Raw genomic sequence first — 20,898 nt, forward strand, 5'->3', positions numbered from 1 at the left:
CAGGGCAACGTCAAGAGTTTCTTCTCTCATTTTGCTGTCCTCGTGGTGTTAGCCTGCTCAGTCTGGTAAATCTGAACAAGCTGTTCTTCTCTATCTTTTGTTCCCATTTTCCTCTCTTCACAAAAGAAACGTTAGCAGGTCTCAGAATGCTGAATTTTTAAATGTGCAGTCAATTTAACTGCCAGGGACACTGTGCTGTGTGTTGCTTTTAGTATTATACAAAAGTGTCGTTATAGTTTTGAAGTCAGCATTCTTTTTTCCTCAGTATGTTTTTACCTGTGAACACACAATTTCATGTGCATATGACTTAAACAGCTGTTTAATTCTTAAGTTTCTTAGCAAAAACCCCACCCAATAGATTTTCTAGTTTAATTAAATAATAAATGGGGAAAAAATCTGTTGTGCTCAAGAAATTAGTGCCATTAAAGTAGTACAAACTCTTTTATTTTGACTCTCTACTTTTTTTTTTTTTTTAATACTGATTATGATCTAGTTTCACTGTTTGTTTTCCTGTTGTTTTTTTCCTACTTTACAAAGTAAAATTGAGCTAGAGACTTTTCCCTCTCATTGAGTTCTACTGCACTCAGGCAATTGCCTTTTCTTCTGTTGATGGAAAGCTGCTGGAAAGGGATAGAGCATTAAGCAAATCCAGGATAGCCAGTGAATGAAATGCTAGAAGCAATAAATTGTCATCTATTTAAAAAACAGGTTGCTATCCCAGAACCTTAGTCTAATAGGAATAGTTTATAAGCTCTTCTGCATGTCTCTGTTCTCAGATGCATTTCTGGATTCCAATCTGAAATTCTTCTGCAAATTTCTTCAAGAAGGGAACTGAAGGAAGGTGAGGAGCTGGAGTATCTTACTTATAGACCTTGGGATTTTGAATCATGTGATGTGAATGGTAGTTCTGAAAACAGAGGAGTCCCATAACTGTCTTCATAGGGGGAGTGGATGTTTGTAGGGAAAATTATGGCTTAAAGATGGTCTAAAATTGTTTTATGCTCTACTTTTGTATATTTCATCTTTTTGTTTCATTTCTGAACCTGAAACCATAGGATGTAATTCATATCTGTGTGATACCATGGAGTTGGACTTGACTTACTCCATTTTTGCAAGCATGTCAAAATCTGGTTCCCAAGGTTGACCACTGAATGTGTTATTTTGTTAAAATGTTAACAAGTATCATCTGTCTTAGCTTTTGAGATGTTTTGTGTTCTTCTGTGTGGTAAATTTTAAGATCTTTTGTATGGCAGTTAAAAATCCACATGATACATATTTGACAGGTCTTTTTCCAGTGGATTTAATTAGAAATAATAAACTGAAAGAACACTTACTGGTTTTCTAATGCTGCTGGAAACTCAGATTTGCACTGTTCTTTCTAATGGAATGCAGTTTATGCAAGTATTCAATTTGACAGCAACAATAACAATAACAATAACAATAATAATAACAATAACAATAACAATAGTCTGTGTTCCAGGACAGATACTCAACAAATCTGAATCGGATTAGCTAATGAAGTTAAATACTGGCCAAATTTAGTAACATTAATATTTGTTCAAGTCAGGAAAGCTTTTGCTGTTCAAACATGACAAGAAAAGCAGGATAATTTCAGAGATTTGGGGTGTAGCAACATTTTAGCATGACCCTGACTTTCAGTGGATCAATAGCAAGCTGTGTGTTACTCAGCACTCTGAGGTGTTCCTCTTCTGCCCTTTCCCAGCCAGAGGAGTACTGGTCTGTGCCTGCCCTCATGCCTGGCTTCCTGGCTGACCATTGCAGTAGGACAAGGCAGTTGTCTAAATGTGTTGGGGTACAGGCTGTATTTTAGTAGGATGCATGTCAAAGCATTTAGCTGCAATACTGAAGCCAAGGTTGCAAAAGAAGTGTAAAATCTAGAATTGTGCTCCATCTTACTTGGGTTATATCCTTTATTTGAGATCCTTGATGTGTACTATAGCAGCTGAAGCTGAGAGAACAGTTCAGTTTGCAGTAGGCTGTGTTGAATGTTGCTGGTTGCTATCATACTGTTCCTCTAGATCCCTATTTAAAAAATACCTGGCCTGATTTCACTTTTATTCTTAGACCAGTGGAAGGGGAGTCTGTAATGGGCAACATTTCCTTGACATGTAGAGATTAGTAACTTATGACCTGTAGGATGTCAAATAAGATCAGATCACTTCCTGCTAAGCTTCTTTCCAAGTCTGGAAGACTTACTATTCATTAAGAAGTTTCCAGAGGTTAGTTGAAGCTTCAACAGTTCTGGAGCTTGTGCTTATTACCCTGCATGGCTCTGTGCCTGCAAAGGCTGGGCAGGACATAGGGATAGCAAACCTGGTAGCAGGGCACTGCCAGGTGCAGGGGTTTGTCAGAATGTGGTACCTGAATGCAGGTTCAGAGACAGAAGCCAGTGTGAGGAGCAGGTGGTCTGCATGCTGAGAGGACCAGGTCAGTCTGAGAAGGTGGCAAGCTCGTATGTTGCTAAAGAAATACAGCTGGGACTGTTTTCCTTTTCAGTGTTATTTTCTAATGGGTCCTAGAGATTTCCAGTGTAATTATCAATTAGATAAATGGTACAAATATGTGTCTTTCTATCTAGATTTTTTCATATAAGTGTTCTGAAGTTCTCAGAACTGCAGTAATTCTTGGACATTTACAATTGGCAAGAGTTGTAAATTGCACTGACACATTCAGGAGATAGTTCTTCAGCATTTGTAAAACCAAGCAGACAGTTTTTATGGTGCTGCTGTTTCTCCCTGGCTCCTGCCACTTTTATGTGGGTACTGTACACCCACATCCATGTCTTCTTTTAGTCAGGCTCAGTAATTATTGTAATCCAGTGGTTTGTAAAAGTTGTTTCAGGACGTATCTCGAGTGTCTCTGACATTACTCTAAAAAACTGGAAATGCCAGGCAATGTGAAGTACATTTCAAAGTGCAGAGCAAGATTTATATTTGGAAAATAATAGCAACTGCTTATCCTATCATAGAATAACATCACAGAATGTCTAGGGTTGGAAAGGACCTTTCAGATCATCTAGTTCCAACCCCCGTGCCCAGATCTTCTGCTCAGATCCACGTAAAATTTACCTTATGAACACTTAATCTTTTACTACTCAGTACTTTTGAGGAGACCACATATATATATATATATATATAGATACACCTGAACTTGATTACCTTATAAGAGGTAACCAGAGTTATTTGCATATTCCGGAGCCAGTGTAATAAGTAAGGGGGGAATACTGGAAGAAAACTGCTATAGACAAAACAAACAAATAAACAAACAAACCAGAACACTTTCAGCTTTCCTTTGTATGGAAACACATTTTAGGTCTATCTTTCCTACAAATAATGTCAGGATTATTTTATTGCAGGCTGTCTGCTTAGCAATGTATATCTGCCTAAATATACAATAATTTTCTTGAAATAAGTACAGGCTGCTTTCCTTAGTGATTTCAGGACTTGAAAGTACTGCCAACTACTTACTTCTTGTACTATAGCTTGCTTTTTCTAGAGAGTTTATTTTATTTTCACTGAAAACCTATTAATTTTTAGTGAAGTAACTTAATTAGGTACAACCTTTGTCTTGTTTTTTCAAAAGCTAATAAAGACTTTGCTGCATCTGTGTTGCCTCAGAGTACATGTTAAATGGAAACTTGTTTTCATAGACTCACAACATCATAGAATCATAGAATCATAGAATATGCTGAGTTGGAAGGGACCCATCAGGATCATTGAGTCCAACTCCTGTCCCTGTGTAGGGCACCCCAAGAATCACACCCTGTGCCTGAGAGCATCATCCAAACACTTCTTGAACTGAGGCAGGCTTGGTGCTGTGACCACTTCCCTGAGGAGCCTTTTCCCTTGGAAGAATAATTCCATGGCAAGTTGACCAATTTGCATCATGCCCTGAGGACAGGAATAAAAGAGACTGGCCAGGTTAAAGTTGTGAGACTGTAAATTTTATTTCAAAATACAGTCAGACTTCAAATTAATCCCTGCCATGTATTTCAAAGACTTGGGAAATCAATGGGTTATACTAATAAACTATTTTTTGTCTCTGCTTTTAATGCAAGTTTCCGCTCAATTCAAAGACTAATTAATTCTTTCTCTAGCTGTTTTTATCATGCATGCTGCAAAAGGATGAAAGGGATTCCCCCCTCATATTTTAATTTCTACTTCACAAGCATAAATGTATTAGCTGACTGTAGTTTGTGTTATGCTGATTGTTGTGCATTTATTTTCTTTCCAATAAATCCCATCCAGTCTGCAGTCTGTGGACCTGATGCCAGACCCCACCAGCTGGGCTGTACCCAACTTGTGCTGGCCCCAGATCAGCTGGGACTGGGAGGCTACATCTCAGTGCTGAGGGCTCTGTTCAGCCTGTCTTCCTTGATGCTCTTGTCCAAGAATTTGTTGCAGCCCCTCAGGAGGTAACATTTGTGGAGGTGGAAAGGTGAGTCTGTGCTGCACCCTGGTACCAGCATTGGCTGAGCTGCCTGTCATTAGCCCTGCAGGCCCCTCTGAGCTGCTGCTGTCACGCTGGCACCAGTACAGGTCTGGCCTGGCAGATGAGTGTTCTTGTGCTGGCCCAGCCTGATGGTCCACCTCCCAGCTGGATCTCTGTGGGCCATCCCTGGGGACACAGCCAGTGACTGCCTATTAGAGATTATGGAGAGGCATTTCAGGGGTGGATCACAGATTAGGGCACACCTGTGGCATTTTCCTCTATTTCTTCTCTCTGCTCTTGGCAAGAAGGAAATTGGACTAAATTAACATAGGAGCTTGCTTGGATTTGTGTATTTCCACCACGATGTCCTGTGCTGTGTGGTGCTCTCCATGCTTGTGTCAGTCACTGGAAGCAGTGGATTCCCCAAAACTGGACACTTCTAAGACTGAGCTTGACAGTGTGTTATGCCATCTCATCTAAACTGTGTTCCTATCTCAAAAGTTTAGACTAGATGTTCTTTGAAGTGCCTTCCAACCTGGCATTCTATGATTTGATGATTCAGTCTCCAGTCATCAGCTCTGGGGGCAGGCTGGTCAAGTAAGATTCTTAAGTGAGAGCTCAGGTTCCATCAGGGATATATCTGTGTTTGTCTTTAGGGGTCCATCCCAGAATGAATGTCGGATAAACTCAAAAGATGAGGATTTCAGTCTTTCTGATGAGGTCACAGGGTGGCACTTGGCCAAGCATCCACCTGTGTTCTGCTTTGGTACACCGGGCTCAGGTTTATAAAACTCTAAATAGATTGCAAAACCTGTTGTCTTTTCCTCTTAGTTACAACTGTAGAGTAAACTGTGGTCTAGAGCTAGTGTGATCCAGGGTGGGGTTTTTTTGGTTGGCCTTTTTTCCTTTTTATACCAGGATTTATTGTTTCCTTGGTTTGGCATCAGCATGTAGAATAGGCCTTTTGCTACAGTGAAGGACTCAGTACAATACAACCAGTTGTTACTTCCTTCTGCTTCCCCTCTTGGTGCTGTGGCCATCACATAAAGTTTTGCACAGAACTCATTAAAGGTGTTTTGTTTCACCAGGTAACATGCAGCAAGAACAGTTATATAGTCCATGATCTTTAATACTATTTTTTTTTATTAGCTCTCTCTTTCTCTTTGTCATCTTGAAGATAGCCTTGCATCTGTGGTCTGTCTAAGATGAGCACAGAGGACAGCAGAGTGCTTTGATTTGGCTCTAGTTGTGCTGGCACAGCTTGCCACAAGTGACCCCGTGCCTGCACATTGTTGTGTAGTACCACTAGGAGGCTGGAGGAAGAGGTGAAGACAGCTGCTCTCCAGGTGCAGTGTCAGACCACCAGAAGATCTGTTGTTTTAGTGTGGCCCATTTACATGTTGGCACCATCATGCCTTCTTACGACCTAAAGTGGGCTAAATGGCGTGACCAAGGAGTGAGAGCTGTAGCTCAATACAGTGCATGTTACAGTCACTCTCTTCCAGTATTGTGGCATGTATCCTGTATTAAACAAATACGTTTTGATTTAACTGAAAAAGTAAACAGAGCTTATGCATAGTCTGTTGTACAGGGCCTGTTGCCCATTTCACTGTCCTAAACAACACTTATTTCCATCTGGAACAACACTCATGGCTGTACCTGAAGTATTGCTTTATATTGCCTTGACCAGAGCTGCTGTATATGTTCATATTCTGTGTGTGGTAGAACAACCTCAGGTCTTAGGTGAGAATTTTTATAAGGTTAAGAATGATGCTGGTCGTGTCTGTTTTTCATCAAACAATAACTGGCAAGCTGAATGCTATGCTAACCAACAGTAGTAATTTTGGGGGGCATGTGGGCCTGGGCAGAGATAGCAAGTTGTATCTGGAGGCAGAGGGAACAAGTTGCATCCAGAGGCTCTCCACAGGCAATGTACTGGTCATATTTCCTCCTACCTGCCATGGGAACATACAGGTCTGCATTCAGCCTGCCACTGTGCTATATTCTGTGGTTTCAATCTTTTTTTTTAAACTGCTCATACATGCATATTTTGTTTGGTCACTGTTTTCTGGCATTCATGGGAGCAACACTAAGAGTGCTTCTTACTCAAATCCAAAAAGTGTGATCAGGGCTAACTTTAAACAAATACTGGTTTCCTCTGACCACAGCAGTCATGCACTGAATTAATATTGCTTGAGCAAAAGTAGGAGTGGAGCTATTTCTTTCCTTGTGTGGGTGAACATGCTGTGTGACTGCACAGGAGACCTTTTATGTCATGTTTAGTCTGTGGTACATCTCCTGTGGACTGTTCTACTGGGCCCTCATCTTTTGTAAAAGATAGGTCTTCTAAACACAGGAATATACTAGGTCATTGGTATTTTCCTGCAAAAACAGAGCTTTCAAAGCAAAATCCCTGCTACTTCACATTCAGTTCAGTTCCATGTTAGCTCAAGGTGAGTATGATGTACTAAGCAGGAGACAAACTGTTCTTTAAGGGAAGTCCAACAAATTGAACTAATCCCCTACCCTAGGGAAATACCTCCAAAGTCCTGCTCTTCGCAGGCTAGACAGCAGAGAGGCTGAAAAGGAAAGTCTAGTGAATGTGTCACAATATCCACTGGCATCCTTATAAAAAACCTTGTTACACTGAGGACTGGAGCAGCAGGAGAGCATCCAGTGTGACTTCCTTCACATTCAGTGGAACAGGAGCTGCAGCAGTTTAAGCACACAAAGCTGAATGTTTTTTTGCCTGTGAAAGACAGGCTTAGTAAAAGAGACAAATTTGCAAAACACAGGGCTTGGAGCTCTGGTCTAGGGGCTTCTAGGCTTCCATGTGCTCCATTCAAAGCTTCTTAAAACCAGGTCATTTCTATGTACCTTCCAAGACAGGATTTTAAGAACCGAAGTCTGTATATAGTTATCTGTATTTTAGTTTGATCCTTTTCCCTTCCATTCTAAATTTCCTTTGAGCTGTGATGCAGGGTTTAAATTGAGCCTGCAGCTCAAGCTTGAAGGTATTTAGCACTTCTTAGAATAGGTCCAGAATGTCAGTACCTGGAAATACTTAAAAAGCAAGGTTAAACAAGAGCAGTGCTGGGCTGGCACACGTCTTAAAGGATTTATGCATCTATTCACTCTGTCTTGTGGGGCCTTTTGTATGGTTTTTGTTGCTTTTTTGCTTGCTTATTTTTGGTTTTTAAAGTAATAATTTGGGCAGATAAATTCTCCTGAGGTTTTTCAGGTCACCAGGCAGCCAGACTGGAGGAAAATAATAATAATAATAATTGTCCTTCATTGTATTTGGATGACTTCTAACTTCCTTGTTTCTCCCTTCTCTCTCAGAATAATTTACTTCTACAGTCAGTGCCCTTTTGTATGATATCAGGGTGGATTTTCCTGGTTTGGATTACAGGAAGGAATGTAGGCCATAAATAGATGGTATATATTCTGCTAACACCAAGAATACTGAAATAGCTAATCTTAAAGGCAGGGGAAGCCTAGCCAGTTGGCCAGGCACCAGAAGATTGTAGAGTTGACAATTAATGTGAAGCCTGAAGGGGAGATTAAAGGTCAGCTGTGCTTGAAAAAAACAGCATATTGAACCCAAAGAGAAATTCAGCAGGGGCAGATTCTGTGCTTTAATGCAGTTTTGCCTCTCTCTTGACACTGCTGTCCCGCAAGGTCCTGGCATCCCCCTGTGGGGTGTTTGTGTCTGTGATACTGAACATTCACACAGACTGGACTAGTTGCCTTCTCTGCCTTCACCACATGTGTTCAGGAGGGCTCTTCTGTATGTCTGTTTGAGGGAAATCCTTCTCAGTCAGTCAGCTCTTTCGGTACAGCAGTTAACTGCAAAGGCCCTGATTATTTTTGCAGAAGATGGTTTTTACTTTGGTGAATTCTGAGTACGCTGGCATTCATAAGTCTCAGCTACCTGGAGAATCCTGGTTTGTTTCTGTGGGTTCTGCCCGTTCCCCTCCCACTTACCCTCCAAACTATTAGTAGTAGTTTTGTGTTTCTCCTTCTGCAAGAGCAGAATTGTCCATACCTGCCACTCTGGAGTGCTGAGCTATATCCATAAGCTACAGTTGCTCTTTGGTAAGGTGATGAGGATGTCACTATCCATCCAAAGATGCTTAACTAAATAATATTTTGTTGCATGTGTGTGGCACCTCTGCCATTGCTCACAGAGTTTTCCAGACCTTTCATATGGACAAACAGAGCTGTTATGGTTTTCTTCAAGTTCAAATGGCAGAATGGGAACAGAGTTTAGCCTCTCAAATATCTGAATCAGTGTGGCGGTGTAAGCAGGTAAGTGACTTCCAAAAGCCCTGCTCTGCCAGAGTGTGGTCCACTGTTAAAGCTGTGAAGTACAGTTGAGTTTCATATAGCAATTTTTTTGTTTCTTACAATACTCTTAAAATTGTGATGGGAAACAGGTTAAAAGAGAAAAGAACTGTGGGCCAGAATCCAGAAATCCTACAAGAAATCATCCTTTACCCAAAGAGAAGGAGAACAATAATACAGAGTGTAAGGTTTGGGTTTAGGTGGGATTTTGGTTTGCTTGGGATTGGATGTCCCTCTACATAGATTGTTCTTCCTTGGTATGAAATAATAAAGCTAGAGGGAACATTTGATGCTAAGTGGTTTGATGGACAAATACTAATTATTTTGTTCAGTTGCCACTCAGTCTCTCCCCTACTAACAATTTCAGGATTTGGCCAATAGTTATTGCACACATACAATATTTATCAGGGTATTGACTCTGTTTTAGATCCAGAGAATGACATATGATTATTTTATGCTTTTTCTGTCAACTATGAAAATGGCCTTTTCTTCAAACAGGAGTAAAATGAAAATAATTGAAAGGCCTCATGGAAAAACTGCACTCTCCCTCAGTTCTAGTTATAAACTGTGTCAGCAGTAAGTTTGCAGCACTCACAGTCAGAAGCATCCTTGGCTCAAAGTGACAGGGAGAAGTGAAACACCCTCCTGTACCCTGAGGGTGAGGAAAAGCCAGGCTCCCTGCCTCTCCCTGAGCAGAGGTGTTTGTGATGTGGCTGCAGCACTGAGAGGTTAAATGACCTGTAAAATTACTCGCATCTCAGGGCAGGGCCTTGGCCTCTCTGTATAAGCAGCAGAGTGCTTCTGTGCCACCACAACTCCCATTTAATGGAAGTGTCATCAAATGCCTTTTCTTTGCTCTTCTGTGGTGCCTTTGGCCTCTGCTCCTTCTGTCATGCAGGAGATTGGGGTTTCGAGGGTAAAACTCCACCTGGCAGTGTCACATGTCTTCTCCTAGTGTGACACCTTAGGTGACTGTCTACCTTCCCTTAGCTCCAGGCACTGAGTTACTGATCTAATTCTCTCCCCCTTCCCTGAGGGCAGTGAGGTGTCTCCCATCCCAGTGGGATGCTGCTGCAGGCTGGGAGCACGGAAGGTGAGCCCTGCCACCGCCCGCGCTGCCGCAGAGCTTTCCTGCCCATCCCTGCACCATCTTCAGGCACGTGGGTGCATGATTAGCAGTTGCTGATCAACTCCAGTTTTTCGAGGTTGGAGCAGAAAGGTAAAGAAGAAAAAAAACAATAAATGGTGTATTGCTTTAAAGGGAAGTGATGGTGTATTTAGGATAAGGACTTCCCGGTCAGCACTGCCAAACAAACACGAGTTACCTTGGTGGGGGGGTAGGCGGCACGCTGTCGTTTAGCGAGCGTATGGCTGTTACGTAAAGGTTTTAATGACTTTCTTCATCTGTCTGCTTAGGAACGCCATGTGTCTGGCAAAATTTTGAGAAGGCTCAAGGCGTTAAAGAAAGCTCATCTAAATAAAGGAGGGTCAACGTGACATTGCAGTTACTTAATCCTGTATTGTCCTGCCATGTGACTGCAGGGACACTGAGGCGCAGCGTTTCTTTCGCCTGGTGCACAGATTATGCTTTTCCTGTCACCTTCCAGGATCAGTTGCTTTGTTAACCCTGCCATGAGGAGGAAGCAGAAGAGAAACAAACTTTTTGCAGCAATGCTCCCAGGCACAGTGACATTTCCAAGGCACACTGACAAGCTCACAGGCTGAAGAATGAATCAAAGGCAAACCCTACATTCAGCTCTCGGACTGGTATCAGCTCCTAAGGTCAGCTATTCAAAATGAACTGGAAGCACCTGGATTTATTCAGAGTAGCTAATTAGCTGGTTTTTTTACCTTTATGTGTCAAGTTAGTATTCAAAGCAACAAGCTAAAGCCTAGACATTAGTGTCAAATGTTTTGCATGTGTCAAATGTACTGCACAGACTGTGAACAACTCGCTGCTTTCTTGCACAAATTCTACAGTTTTAATTGCAAAGCCTCTTCTGCATTGTAGATTAAGATCCTGCCATGCTAAATCTGTTAGTGAGAGATGGGTGTAATCAGCTTCCAGTTTTATCTCTGATTCTGAACTGGACTGCAATAAATAAATATGCCAGATTTGTTTTTGAAGTAATTTCCAAACTAATCCCTGGACTTCCAGTAAAGCTACTTTTTTTTTTTTTTTTTTTTTTTTCCCTAAGTTTGCCACTGTGCCCATTATGTGCATATTTAATCAGAATTATTTAATTTAAACTCCTTATCGGGACATCTTGTTAAATGGGGAAGTGATTACCCTATAGACTATGACAACAGGATATGCGAATGGCGGAGGTCTTGGAAAACACCATTGTGCCAGGTGGCATCGTGAGGACAGCAGGGAAGATGGTGGGCACCCGGAGTTCTGTGGAGGAGATGAAGAGGGCAGGCAGCCCAGGCTGACCCCATTTGAGAAACTAATGCAGGATATGTCTCATAATGAAAAGGTGGTGAAAGAATTAACCCTGGGAAAGAGAATTGGCTTCTATCGAGTCAGAGGAGAAATAGGAAGTGGGAATTTCTCACAAGTGAAGCTTGGAATTCATTCCCTAACCAAAGGTAGGCATGGCCATGCGGGCCACCAGTGTGCTGAGTGCCCTAGTTCTGCATGTGTACAAATGGACCTCTTTGGGGAGAAAGATGTTGTCTGAACCTTAAATACACATAATTTGTGTGTCTTCTTTTTTTTGCTGTTGAATGAATCTGTAGTCAGGGCCACAGCTAAATGCTTAGGTTTGGACCAAGTTTTAAAGAGACCAGAAACATTTTTCTCTAGATGGCAGCTACTAGAGGAAAAGTTCATCTCTGCACTTCATGGGGTTAACACATCTCATCCCGTGGCTCAGACAGTCCACACTCAGAAGCATGGTGCTGTGTCTTCCCTCCTACAACCTGCCCTGTCCCTCTGTCCTCTTCCCTGCTCCAGCTGATGGACTGCAGGGCTGTACAGGTGGTGAACCCTCAGGGCAGCCTGTTTGGCTGCCTCCAGGCAGGGTTAGGAAGGCTTCTTTTGTTTCATTGCAAATGTTACTAGTTTGGGCAAAGCTTTTATTTGTCATACTAATTTTGCTGAGAAATGTTATGCCTGCTTTACTGACTCATTTGCAGGTGGTTCATGACTGCAAAAAGCTGGGACAAGGCTATAGGTGTGAACTGCACAGGTGCTGGGAAATGAGCTCTGGTACAGCCAAACCAGGGATTGTGGTGAATTGTTAATTATTTTCTTTCTTTTTTTTTTTAACTACAGAAAAGTGCCCTATATGCTGCTTCTAGGAAGAAGGCTAGGTAACTGCAGGGAACACTTCAGTTATAGGTACAACTAAGAACTTGTCTTCATCTGTCCTGTCTCTTCTTCTGTCTCTGACGATAATAGGACTGTTCTTGTTTTCCCTGCATTGTTGTACTCTACTATCTCGGGTTTTTCCTCATAGCCTGCAGATGAGAGAACAAGATATGCCCCAAAACCCTCATGCCATGTTACCTGCTGTTATCTTTGCTCACCATCCCTTTCAGCCCAGAGGTGGGAAGTCTGACATCTACCCCTCATATGCAGCAGTTGTTGCACTGGGAATCAAAGTTCAGGACCATTGGTATTTATTTTTTCCCCAAATTTAAGCCTGCCTATGCCTAAATGTTGCTTTAACTGGGTGTGGATTTTTTGGGTTTTGCTTATTCCAGAAAAGCACCTCTGTTCTACTTGGCCCACAGCAAGTTATTTCCTCTTCTATGATTTTTTTCCTTCCAGAGAAAACCGTCTTGTGCTTACTGTTGCAGGAAATGCTGCTCCTATACTGGGAACAGGAGGCATGCTAATGAAAGGAAGTTAAATATTTGATCTAGTTGAACCTTTTACCTGTTGAACTAAGTTAGGTTGCTTTAGCTTTTGAATAGAGCTGATTGACTGAAAAATGTTGAGCTTCAGTGACACCTACAGTAAGCTTGGACAAACTAAATGCCAAAACCAGGTTTGTTTGTTTTCTTGAAAAGGTTATTTTCCACTAGAATTGGCTCAGAGTATTTTTCTCTGGTTTGTTATTAGCTTTTTTGGTAAAAACGTTCACTGGTAAGGAGTTCACTTCTTGATACTAAGTTTGCAACTGTAATGAGGAAGAAAGAATGAAGGATACACATGTTCTGACTCCCCTCTGCCAGTGAGCTTATGTGTCCCACAAGATACAGTGGATATGACAATAGGAACATTTACACATGTGGATGGATTCTTGCTTTTTCCAGTAGATGCACATTGTTTTGTTGATAATGATGTTCCTGCACAGTGCTAATGAGTATTAGTCTTTTTTTGTTGATTATCTAAATACAAATGCTTCATTATTAATGCTGTTTTGGTCCCTGTGGTAGGGGGAGTGAATGTGTTAGGGGGTTGTTCAGTTCTTCAGTTATCATCGTAGCTTTAAGTGCTAAGTATGGTCCTTCTGCTTAGATGACACACTTTATTAAAAAATGAAACAATTTTGTTCTTTACTAAGATGAGCTTTTGTAACCATTACATGTGCATGCTGTTCTGTAGCCCTTGTGATCTGTCACAGCAGGATTTGTGAAAAAGGTTTTCTAGAGGGAGAGAGGAAAAACCTGCAGGATCATACTGGATAAAGAACCTTGTTGCTCTCACAAGGGCTGTCTTGACTGCTTAGAGGATGCAGGAAAATCTTTGGTGCTATGATGTGTATTGGGTTATTCAGGAGCATTGTCCACTTTACTAATGTGAATTTTGTGACAAGATTTTCTCTGGAGACCTGTGGAGTCCTTGCTTGCTAAGGACTTGAGCTCTGTGTAACACTGATTTTACACACCTTCCCACTGCCAAATGTATGTGAGAACACAGCTGAAAAGATGCAATTAAGAGTATCCAAAATTCACAGCTAATAAAAAGCCAGTCTGATATGAAACATCAGTTGCAAACACAGGAATGTCCAGGCACCTAGTTTGCTGGGGTTTTTTAAGCCATTTAACTTGGTTCTGTTTGTAGTTTGTTTCCTTTTGCCATTGTAGCATACACAACTTTTTTCCTGAAATTATTTCTCAGCTTTTTTCTTACTTTTGAGATTCTAGTTCACTCTTTCCAAACCTCAGCACACACTGCATATAATCAACCAAAATCTCTTGATACTCAGTTTTAGTATTTTGGTAAATAAGCTATCAGCTAAAAATGCCCTTCTGTTCAACACTGCTGCCAGGCAGCAGTAATGCAGGACTTGTAAACCAAGCATTTTTTGGAAGCAGAGAGATTGAGTTTAAAAAAAGAAAAAGAAGGTGTCAGGTTTGTTATTCTTTAGGTGGGATAGTTTCCTTTGCATATTATGTATACGAAACAGCCACATTGTAGATTTAAAGGAGCTGAGTCCTGATTTATGGTGGTGTGTTAACAGAATGAGGCCTTTTATACTTCTTTTTTTCACCTCCTTTCCTTTTGCAGCTTTGCAAGAAAACCTACCAGGAGGAATAGTAAATTGTAACAGAAGGAAAGGGAAGGAATTTAACCTAGAAGTTATTTTTTTTAAGCCCAAATGCCCCCAGCTTCTATAAATCAAGATGCAATGATGCAGTTACATATGTAAGAGTCTTAACTTACTACAGGGGTAACAATTCTTAAGTGTTTAGTTGTGCAAATGTTACCTCCTGCGAGCTTATGCTCTTTCCTCTTGGTTTAGGTGATCAATACACCCCCAGCGCAACAAGGGTGTCAGTCTTTCACCCCTAGGTGAGCAGTCAGAGCTCTGCCAGGTTCAGTTTCCTGTGCTCTCACCACTCAACAGCTGCACTTCCTCCCAGTTCACCAGACACCATCAGCACCATGCAGGAGTAGGCACCCACTTTCCTGAGGGGTTCACTGGAAAGTATGGAACAGGTCAGAGAGCAGCAGTGTGGGGAAGACTGCCCTGTACTCAGTGCAGGCTGAAAGTAGGCACATCAAGGGATAACTTGGCACCTTCCACAAGAACTGCACTGGCTTGAAATATCTGCTCTGCTTTAGTTGGGAGATGAATCCTTGCATGTATGTTACTAACAAAGGTGAATATACCAAATGTGGGGTTTTCTTATCTGTATAGATAGATGCATATGTATTCTTAATACTTTCTTTATATATGTTGAAATACTAAACTTGAGTTAAATAACTTTATAATGTTAAGTAAAAACATTGTGAATGCTTTTATACCAGAACACATGTACAAATGCAATAGCCTTCTCATGCTTCTCTTAAAGCAACAAGTAAACAATACTATTTATTCCCACGCACTAGAAAACAAGGTGAAGCTTTTTCTGAAAGATTTTATGAAAGTGATTAATTCTTAAGAAATCTGTGAATGCTTGACTAAGATATTGTTAGGAAAAAAAACCCTTCTTCCCAGAAACAAGAATTGTTTCTATTGCCATGATCCTGTTTAATCTTGCTGTCCTAAGAAGTTATACAGGTCACTGTAATTTAACCAGACCAACCCTTCAAATACCAGCTGTTTTCAACAGAGTGAAGACAAAAGCCATAACCTAGAAGTTAATACAGTAACATAACACCAATTGCAATGGACCTGTTCATACTGCTCTGAGCTACCCTGGTGATGAGGTGCAGCTGCAGATGTATATCTGTATTTTGTGGCTCTTGGCTTCACTGTAGATATGCTACAGAAACATGCAGAACTTAACAGCAGATTAGCATTATCAGGACAGATAGATTTGCTGTTTTATGGTATCCCTGCCCATTATGCTACTTCAGTCATTTCTTCCCTTCCTTAAAGTTTGAGTGTGATGTGGCCCTCTGTGGCATACAGACATGAAAATGTACTTTTCCTGTATTCTGTACAGTACCAAGAACTACTCATATATGACTGAGTTAGAAATGCTGGCACAGCTATCCTGAGAAAGACAAAGCTCTACAGCACTGATTTTGGTAACTGAGAATTTGTGAGGGTATGAGAAAAGAAGGGAAGAGTTCTGTAAGTTGCACCAACTTAAAAACACCTTTCCATTATACACTTGCAGGGTTATAGCCAGAGCCCCTAAATTACCTCCAACTTCGTTTGTCTCTTCTGAGAGAAAGCACCTAAACATGACACCTCCATTAGTCTGCTAGTATCAGGCTTGTGCCCAGCTCATGTGAAAAGGAAAAGCACTGAGCTAACAAGGAAAGTGCAGACTTTCTTTACCAGCATTAGACGCTGAAAGCAGATGCAGTAACTGCAGCCTCTCAGCAGGTACTAGCCTGACAGCAGTGCAGCACACTAAGGCAGCAGACAGTAGGATTAGCCCTTGCAATACTCCAGCAGCCCTTGGCTAGCTCAGCAGCAAGTAGGATGCTGCAGATGGAAAGGGGCATGGGTGTGTGTGCTGAAGACTCAGGGCTTAGCAGGCCCCTGCAACTTAGCTTGTTCTGATCAGAGGTGGAATGTTACTGCACTTGGAGAACGAAGCATTGCTGTAATAGTCAATAGTATTATCAATTGCATTAACAACATGGAAGCACATGTTTCTTTCAGAGAAAGTTGCAATTAAGATTTTGGACAAGACAAAGCTAGACCAGAAGACTCAACGTTTGCTATCTCGTGAGATATCCAGCATGGAAAAACTGCACCACCCAAATGTCATCAGACTGTATGAAGTGATGGAGACACTCTCTAAACTGCACCTGGTAATGGAGTATGCAGGAGGTGGGGAGCTCTTCACTAAAATCAGTACCGAAGGAAAGCTGCTAGAAACAGAGTCTAAAATTATCTTCTCCCAGATTGTGTCTGCTGTGAAGCACATGGTAAGTTGCTTTTCTTCCACAGGCCTGCTGTCCCTTACTAGTCTTGCAGATTTGTGGATGTCTTTTGGTTTTCAACTAGTAGGTTTACTGTTACCAGTATTTCAGGCCCACATATCTGAAGAGCAAACCAGCTAGAGAAGAGGTGTCTTACAGATATCTGAGTGAGCTTTCCCATCCACCTCGAGTTACTGCCTCTCTGTTGACAGCTTTTGGGAAAGGACTGAACTGGTAACACCTGGTGGGTGGAACCATTCCTTTAGCAACAGTGTTCTCCTGACTGCTTTAAGCTGCTGTAAGCATCAACCATAAAGCTTGATTTCTTCCCTCCACCAATTAAAAAATGTAAGATCAGTCACTCCTGCTAGAAGACAGTGTTCCAGAGAAGAGGCTGGCTTATTAATGAATGAGGGAGACTAGCACCTAAGACAATTAATTACCAATTCTTGCTTTGGTACAAATCTGAGAAGTTCAGCAAGTCACTTCCCCGTGACTAGACTTCAGTATCTGGATTTAAGATGATGTTCTTTGTGTAGAGCTCAAAGCATCTTGTAAAGGTATAAGTACCATCTCCTGTAAACTTTGCATTGTAACGACAGCTACTTCAAACAACATAAAACCAGAAGACTTCCGCAAGTTTGGGAAGTAGTTATTTTTTAAAGTTGGCTCAGAGTGCCCTCCAGTGGCTCGTATTCTCCTACCATGTAATAGCCCCAGGTGACATCAAAAGCAAATGTTCCACATCACGTATCTAGAAACTGCATTACAAGCTGCACGTGGCATATACATATAAACAGTATGTGTTTTTTTAATGTATTTTGACAAAATTATCACAGGTCCTGTAAATGATGGATTAGTTTCAACACCTTTTTGGTAGGACAGGTATTCTGCAGCTACTGGAACTTTATGTTTCAAGATTGCATCTATTTCTTAGCATTAAACCCAGACTACTAAACTGCCCAACCCCTTTTGTGTACACACAGACTTCTGCAAAACTTTTTACTTTTGCTAAGGCATCAAATCCAGGCTATTTCAAGGCAGTTCACATGAGGACAAGATCCCTGCCTGTTACTGAAAATAGTTTTAACATCTTAGTATGCTGAAGGGTCTCCTTATTGCCTGCAGAAACATATACACCTTGTTACTTCCACTGTAGGGGAGTGCTCAAACACATCCATTCCCCCTAGTTACTTCAAAGATGTAGCTAAACCCTTACCTAATGGAGACAAGTGTATCTCCAATAGGCACAGCAAAATCAGTTTGAGTCCTTGGCCAATACTTCCATTTCCAAGGGGACAAAAAAGTACAAGTTACAGCATACGTGTTCATTTTAGATTTCTAAAACTAGAGGACATCACTGAACTTGATGTCCTGCAACAACACAAAATACCACAAGGCACATATCTGTCGTCCTTCTGCAAACCACCAGCTCCTCACATGGCCTTAGATCACACAACAGAATTGTAGCAATTGACTTTATCTGTGATTATGCTCACCTGATCAAGAGAAATCTTTCACTTCTTAAGCCAACAAGTGTACAATATGTACAAAAATTGAATTAGTTAAAAATAAATTATTTTTTGTTACTTACATCACTACAGAGAGGTAGGAACTGCAAAAGCAAGTGTGTTCTGAACCCTGAGAAAACACAAATTTTGCACATGGAGTCTTGTAGGATTAGCCAGGATGCTATCACAAGTCCGCTTTATGAAAAAATAGTTGCTATTAGTTAACAGGAGACTGGTACTCTTAAAAACCCCAGCATCCTTATTCCTATCTTCTCCACCTATTGATTTTATATCAGTAGAGAATTAAGTATTTGAACCTTTTTATTTAATTACAATGCTTATTACTTTGTCCAAAGTGACTCCCTTTCTCCCGTGTGGCAATTAATTGATTACTGCAGAGCTAGTCATTTGAGAACTTTCCCAAGTACAAACTAATACCAATTTTCCTTGTTCTACAGCATGAGAATAATATCATCCACCGGGACTTGAAAGCAGAAAATGTCTTCTACACCAGTAACACCTGTGTTAAGGTGGGAGACTTTGGATTCAGCACAATAAGCAGAAGAGATCAAACTTTAAATACTTTCTGTGGCTCTCCTCCTTACGCTGCCCCTGAACTCTTCCGAGATGAAAACTATGTTGGCATTTATGTAGACATCTGGGCACTGGGGATCTTGTTATACTTTATGACAACGGGGATCATGCCATTTCGGGCAGATACAGTGGCCAAACTGAAAAAGTGCATTCTTGAAGGGACATACAGTTTGCCTTCCTGCCTCTCAGAAAGTTGCCAGAAACTGATAAAAGGAGTCCTTCAGCCAGTACCAACTGAGCGATATTCTGTCAAACTCATTATGAACAGTGAATGGATGCAAGGGATACAGTACCCCAAACCTTTACAGCCATTTAGACTGGATCCAAAGTACTTATCAGATGCCAATTCACTCAAAGAGGAAGAAATCGAAGTTAAAAATATTCTGGAAGATCTGGGTATCACAAAAGACCACATTCAAAACAACCAGGGCAGAGATGCACACAGCTCAATAACAGGGGTATACAGAATTGTTTTGCATAGGGTACAGAAGAGAAGGGCACTGGAATGTGTTCCCATCGTGTCCCATCCATACCCCAAAGAACAAGACATGAGCAGTGGAATCAGTTCTTACAGGGGGATGAAGCACACATCCAAGCTGTGCTCCATTTTATAAACTGCACTGCAGGCTTTCTACTCTGCACCTTTAAGGGAGGGTTTTACTCACTTTTCACAAGTTCCAGTGTTTAATTTTTTGTAATTTTTGAATAAACTAAAAATGCCTATCTCCTTTGCATTTCTGAAGTCCCAGCAAAACACTCCAATACAGCACTCCCATGCACTTGCTTGTCCCTTGCTCCAGACATGCTATAGCCAGTGCAGGAACTCCGCTAAGGGAAACAGGCAAGGGATCATCAGTGGAGGTATGCTGCTAGTGAAGATCAAATAGTACTGCATTTAACACACATGGGAGATTCTCAGTACAGAAACGCAACAGTTACCTTCTTGAAAAGCTGCACCTCAGCTTGACACAACTTCACCACTGCAAGCCAGGACTGGTTTCACAAAGAACTAAACTAAAGCAGAAACCAGACCATAACCTAAACTGTGAAGCCTTCTTTGAAACCTCTTCAGCAAATTTAATATGATAAAATGTGTATCAGAGTTGGGTTTTTTAAATTGTATTTAAAGAAACAGCAATGCTGTTATTGACCACAGGTCCTAATTTGTCACTATTCAGACAAGCAAACTAGAATACGCTGCTTTAACCCTACAAGCATGTTTGCAGTTCCTAGTGAGGGACTGGCCAAGCTGCCATCTACCAACCTTCTGACACCTTCTGCTCTTTGCACAACTATGACAGCCTAGAATTGCTTGGACTTCAGTTACACTCCAATAAAGATTTAAGCATACTTCGAAAGTAGTTTTAACTTCTTCCTTCAGCAACCAGCGTACTGGTTGAATGCAACCAGTAACAAAAATGCCCTTATATACTGAACATTCTAGCTTGTAATAATAACTCCTGTGATACTACTCTGGCAACAAAGGCTAGCGCAAAGCTGATTTTGACACTCTTGACCACTGCAAGTTAAGTTGGATACTTGGCATCTCAAATTGTTCTGAGCATCACCAAGATGTAGATACTCTGATTTTCAGCTTTAATTGCTTATTTTATATCTTAGCCTTCAACAGCATAAGCTCCAATGCAAAATGGTGGAAAAGTGCAGTGGCTGTCCTCCTCTGCACAAGCATAGCTGACATGCAAAAGCTAAGAGGCAGAGCCTGTAAAATTTTGGTAGAGGCAAGTAAGTCAACACACGGTGTAGAGAGGTACAGCCAGTGCTTTCAAATTTAAGGGCAGGAAGCCTTATCTATTGTAGGCACTGATAAAATGATAAGTTTACACTAAAAGGAGGGATTAATGTAAACAGAACGACTCTGAAAAGTCATCCATGGGAAACTGGACTCCATGAGGCTCAGATAAGCCCAAAACAAGAAACAATCCCTGTTCAGTTTTCCTGAGGGGAATAAAACAATACCATGTCTCACATGACAGAATTACAGATGAATTGTATTTTATAAGCTGGGAATTAACTCCTCCACTGTAAACAGTTTCTATATTTAAGTTATCTTGAAACACACAGCCCTGAAATTTTTGTGATGGAAAGATATTAAGAAGATGCAGAAGGTTCACACAGCTTGTGAACCCACAACTCCAGGTTTTCACTGGGCCAGTTTCCTCTTTCTTTCCTGTTAAAGAAAAAAAATGCATC

General features: G+C 41.2%; 2 protein-coding genes and 1 long non-coding RNA gene across 5 annotated transcripts in view; 2 read left to right on the forward strand and 1 right to left on the reverse strand.

The window, feature by feature from the left end:
* LOC127395247 (uncharacterized) lies at positions 1-10,301 on the forward strand. Its single transcript, XR_007891767.1, has 4 exons — positions 1-65; positions 777-841; positions 4,269-4,458; positions 10,216-10,301. It is a non-coding gene; the product is annotated as an uncharacterized LOC127395247 (long non-coding RNA).
* HMGCS1 (3-hydroxy-3-methylglutaryl-CoA synthase 1) overlaps positions 10,299-20,898 on the reverse strand; it is a 22,152-nt gene continuing 11,552 nt past the window's right edge. For 2 of the 3 annotated variants that reach the window (XM_051641855.1, XM_051641853.1), the window contains exon 11: positions 20,671-20,875. The gene's annotated coding sequence lies outside the window, so the exon portion shown is untranslated. Of the gene's footprint in view, positions 10,427-20,670; positions 20,876-20,898 lie in introns of those variants that run through there. The other variant, XM_051641854.1, reaches the window with a different exon arrangement.
* NIM1K (NIM1 serine/threonine protein kinase) lies at positions 11,100-19,410 on the forward strand. The gene is made up of 3 exons (XM_051641857.1): positions 11,100-11,391; positions 16,320-16,588; positions 18,552-19,410. Exons 1-3 carry the CDS (start codon positions 11,100-11,102, stop codon positions 19,299-19,301), a joined length of 1,311 nt encoding a protein of 436 aa, XP_051497817.1. The 3' UTR covers positions 19,302-19,410.

The sequence above is a fragment of the Apus apus genome, chromosome Z (assembly GCF_020740795.1).
Source record: "Apus apus isolate bApuApu2 chromosome Z, bApuApu2.pri.cur, whole genome shotgun sequence".
In the NCBI taxonomy this organism is placed as follows: Eukaryota; Metazoa; Chordata; class Aves; order Apodiformes; family Apodidae; genus Apus; species Apus apus.

Excerpts from the sequence above, each read along its gene's own strand:
- NIM1K (XM_051641857.1), top strand. The coding sequence starts at position 11,100 with ATGACAACAGGATATGCGAATGGCGGAGGTCTTGGAAAACACCATTGT. Across the intron at positions 11,392-16,319 it reads AATTCATTCCCTAACCAAAG|AGAAAGTTGCAATTAAGATT; the intron begins GTAGGCATGGCC and ends TGTTTCTTTCAG. Across the intron at positions 16,589-18,551 it reads TGTCTGCTGTGAAGCACATG|CATGAGAATAATATCATCCA; the intron begins GTAAGTTGCTTT and ends CTTGTTCTACAG.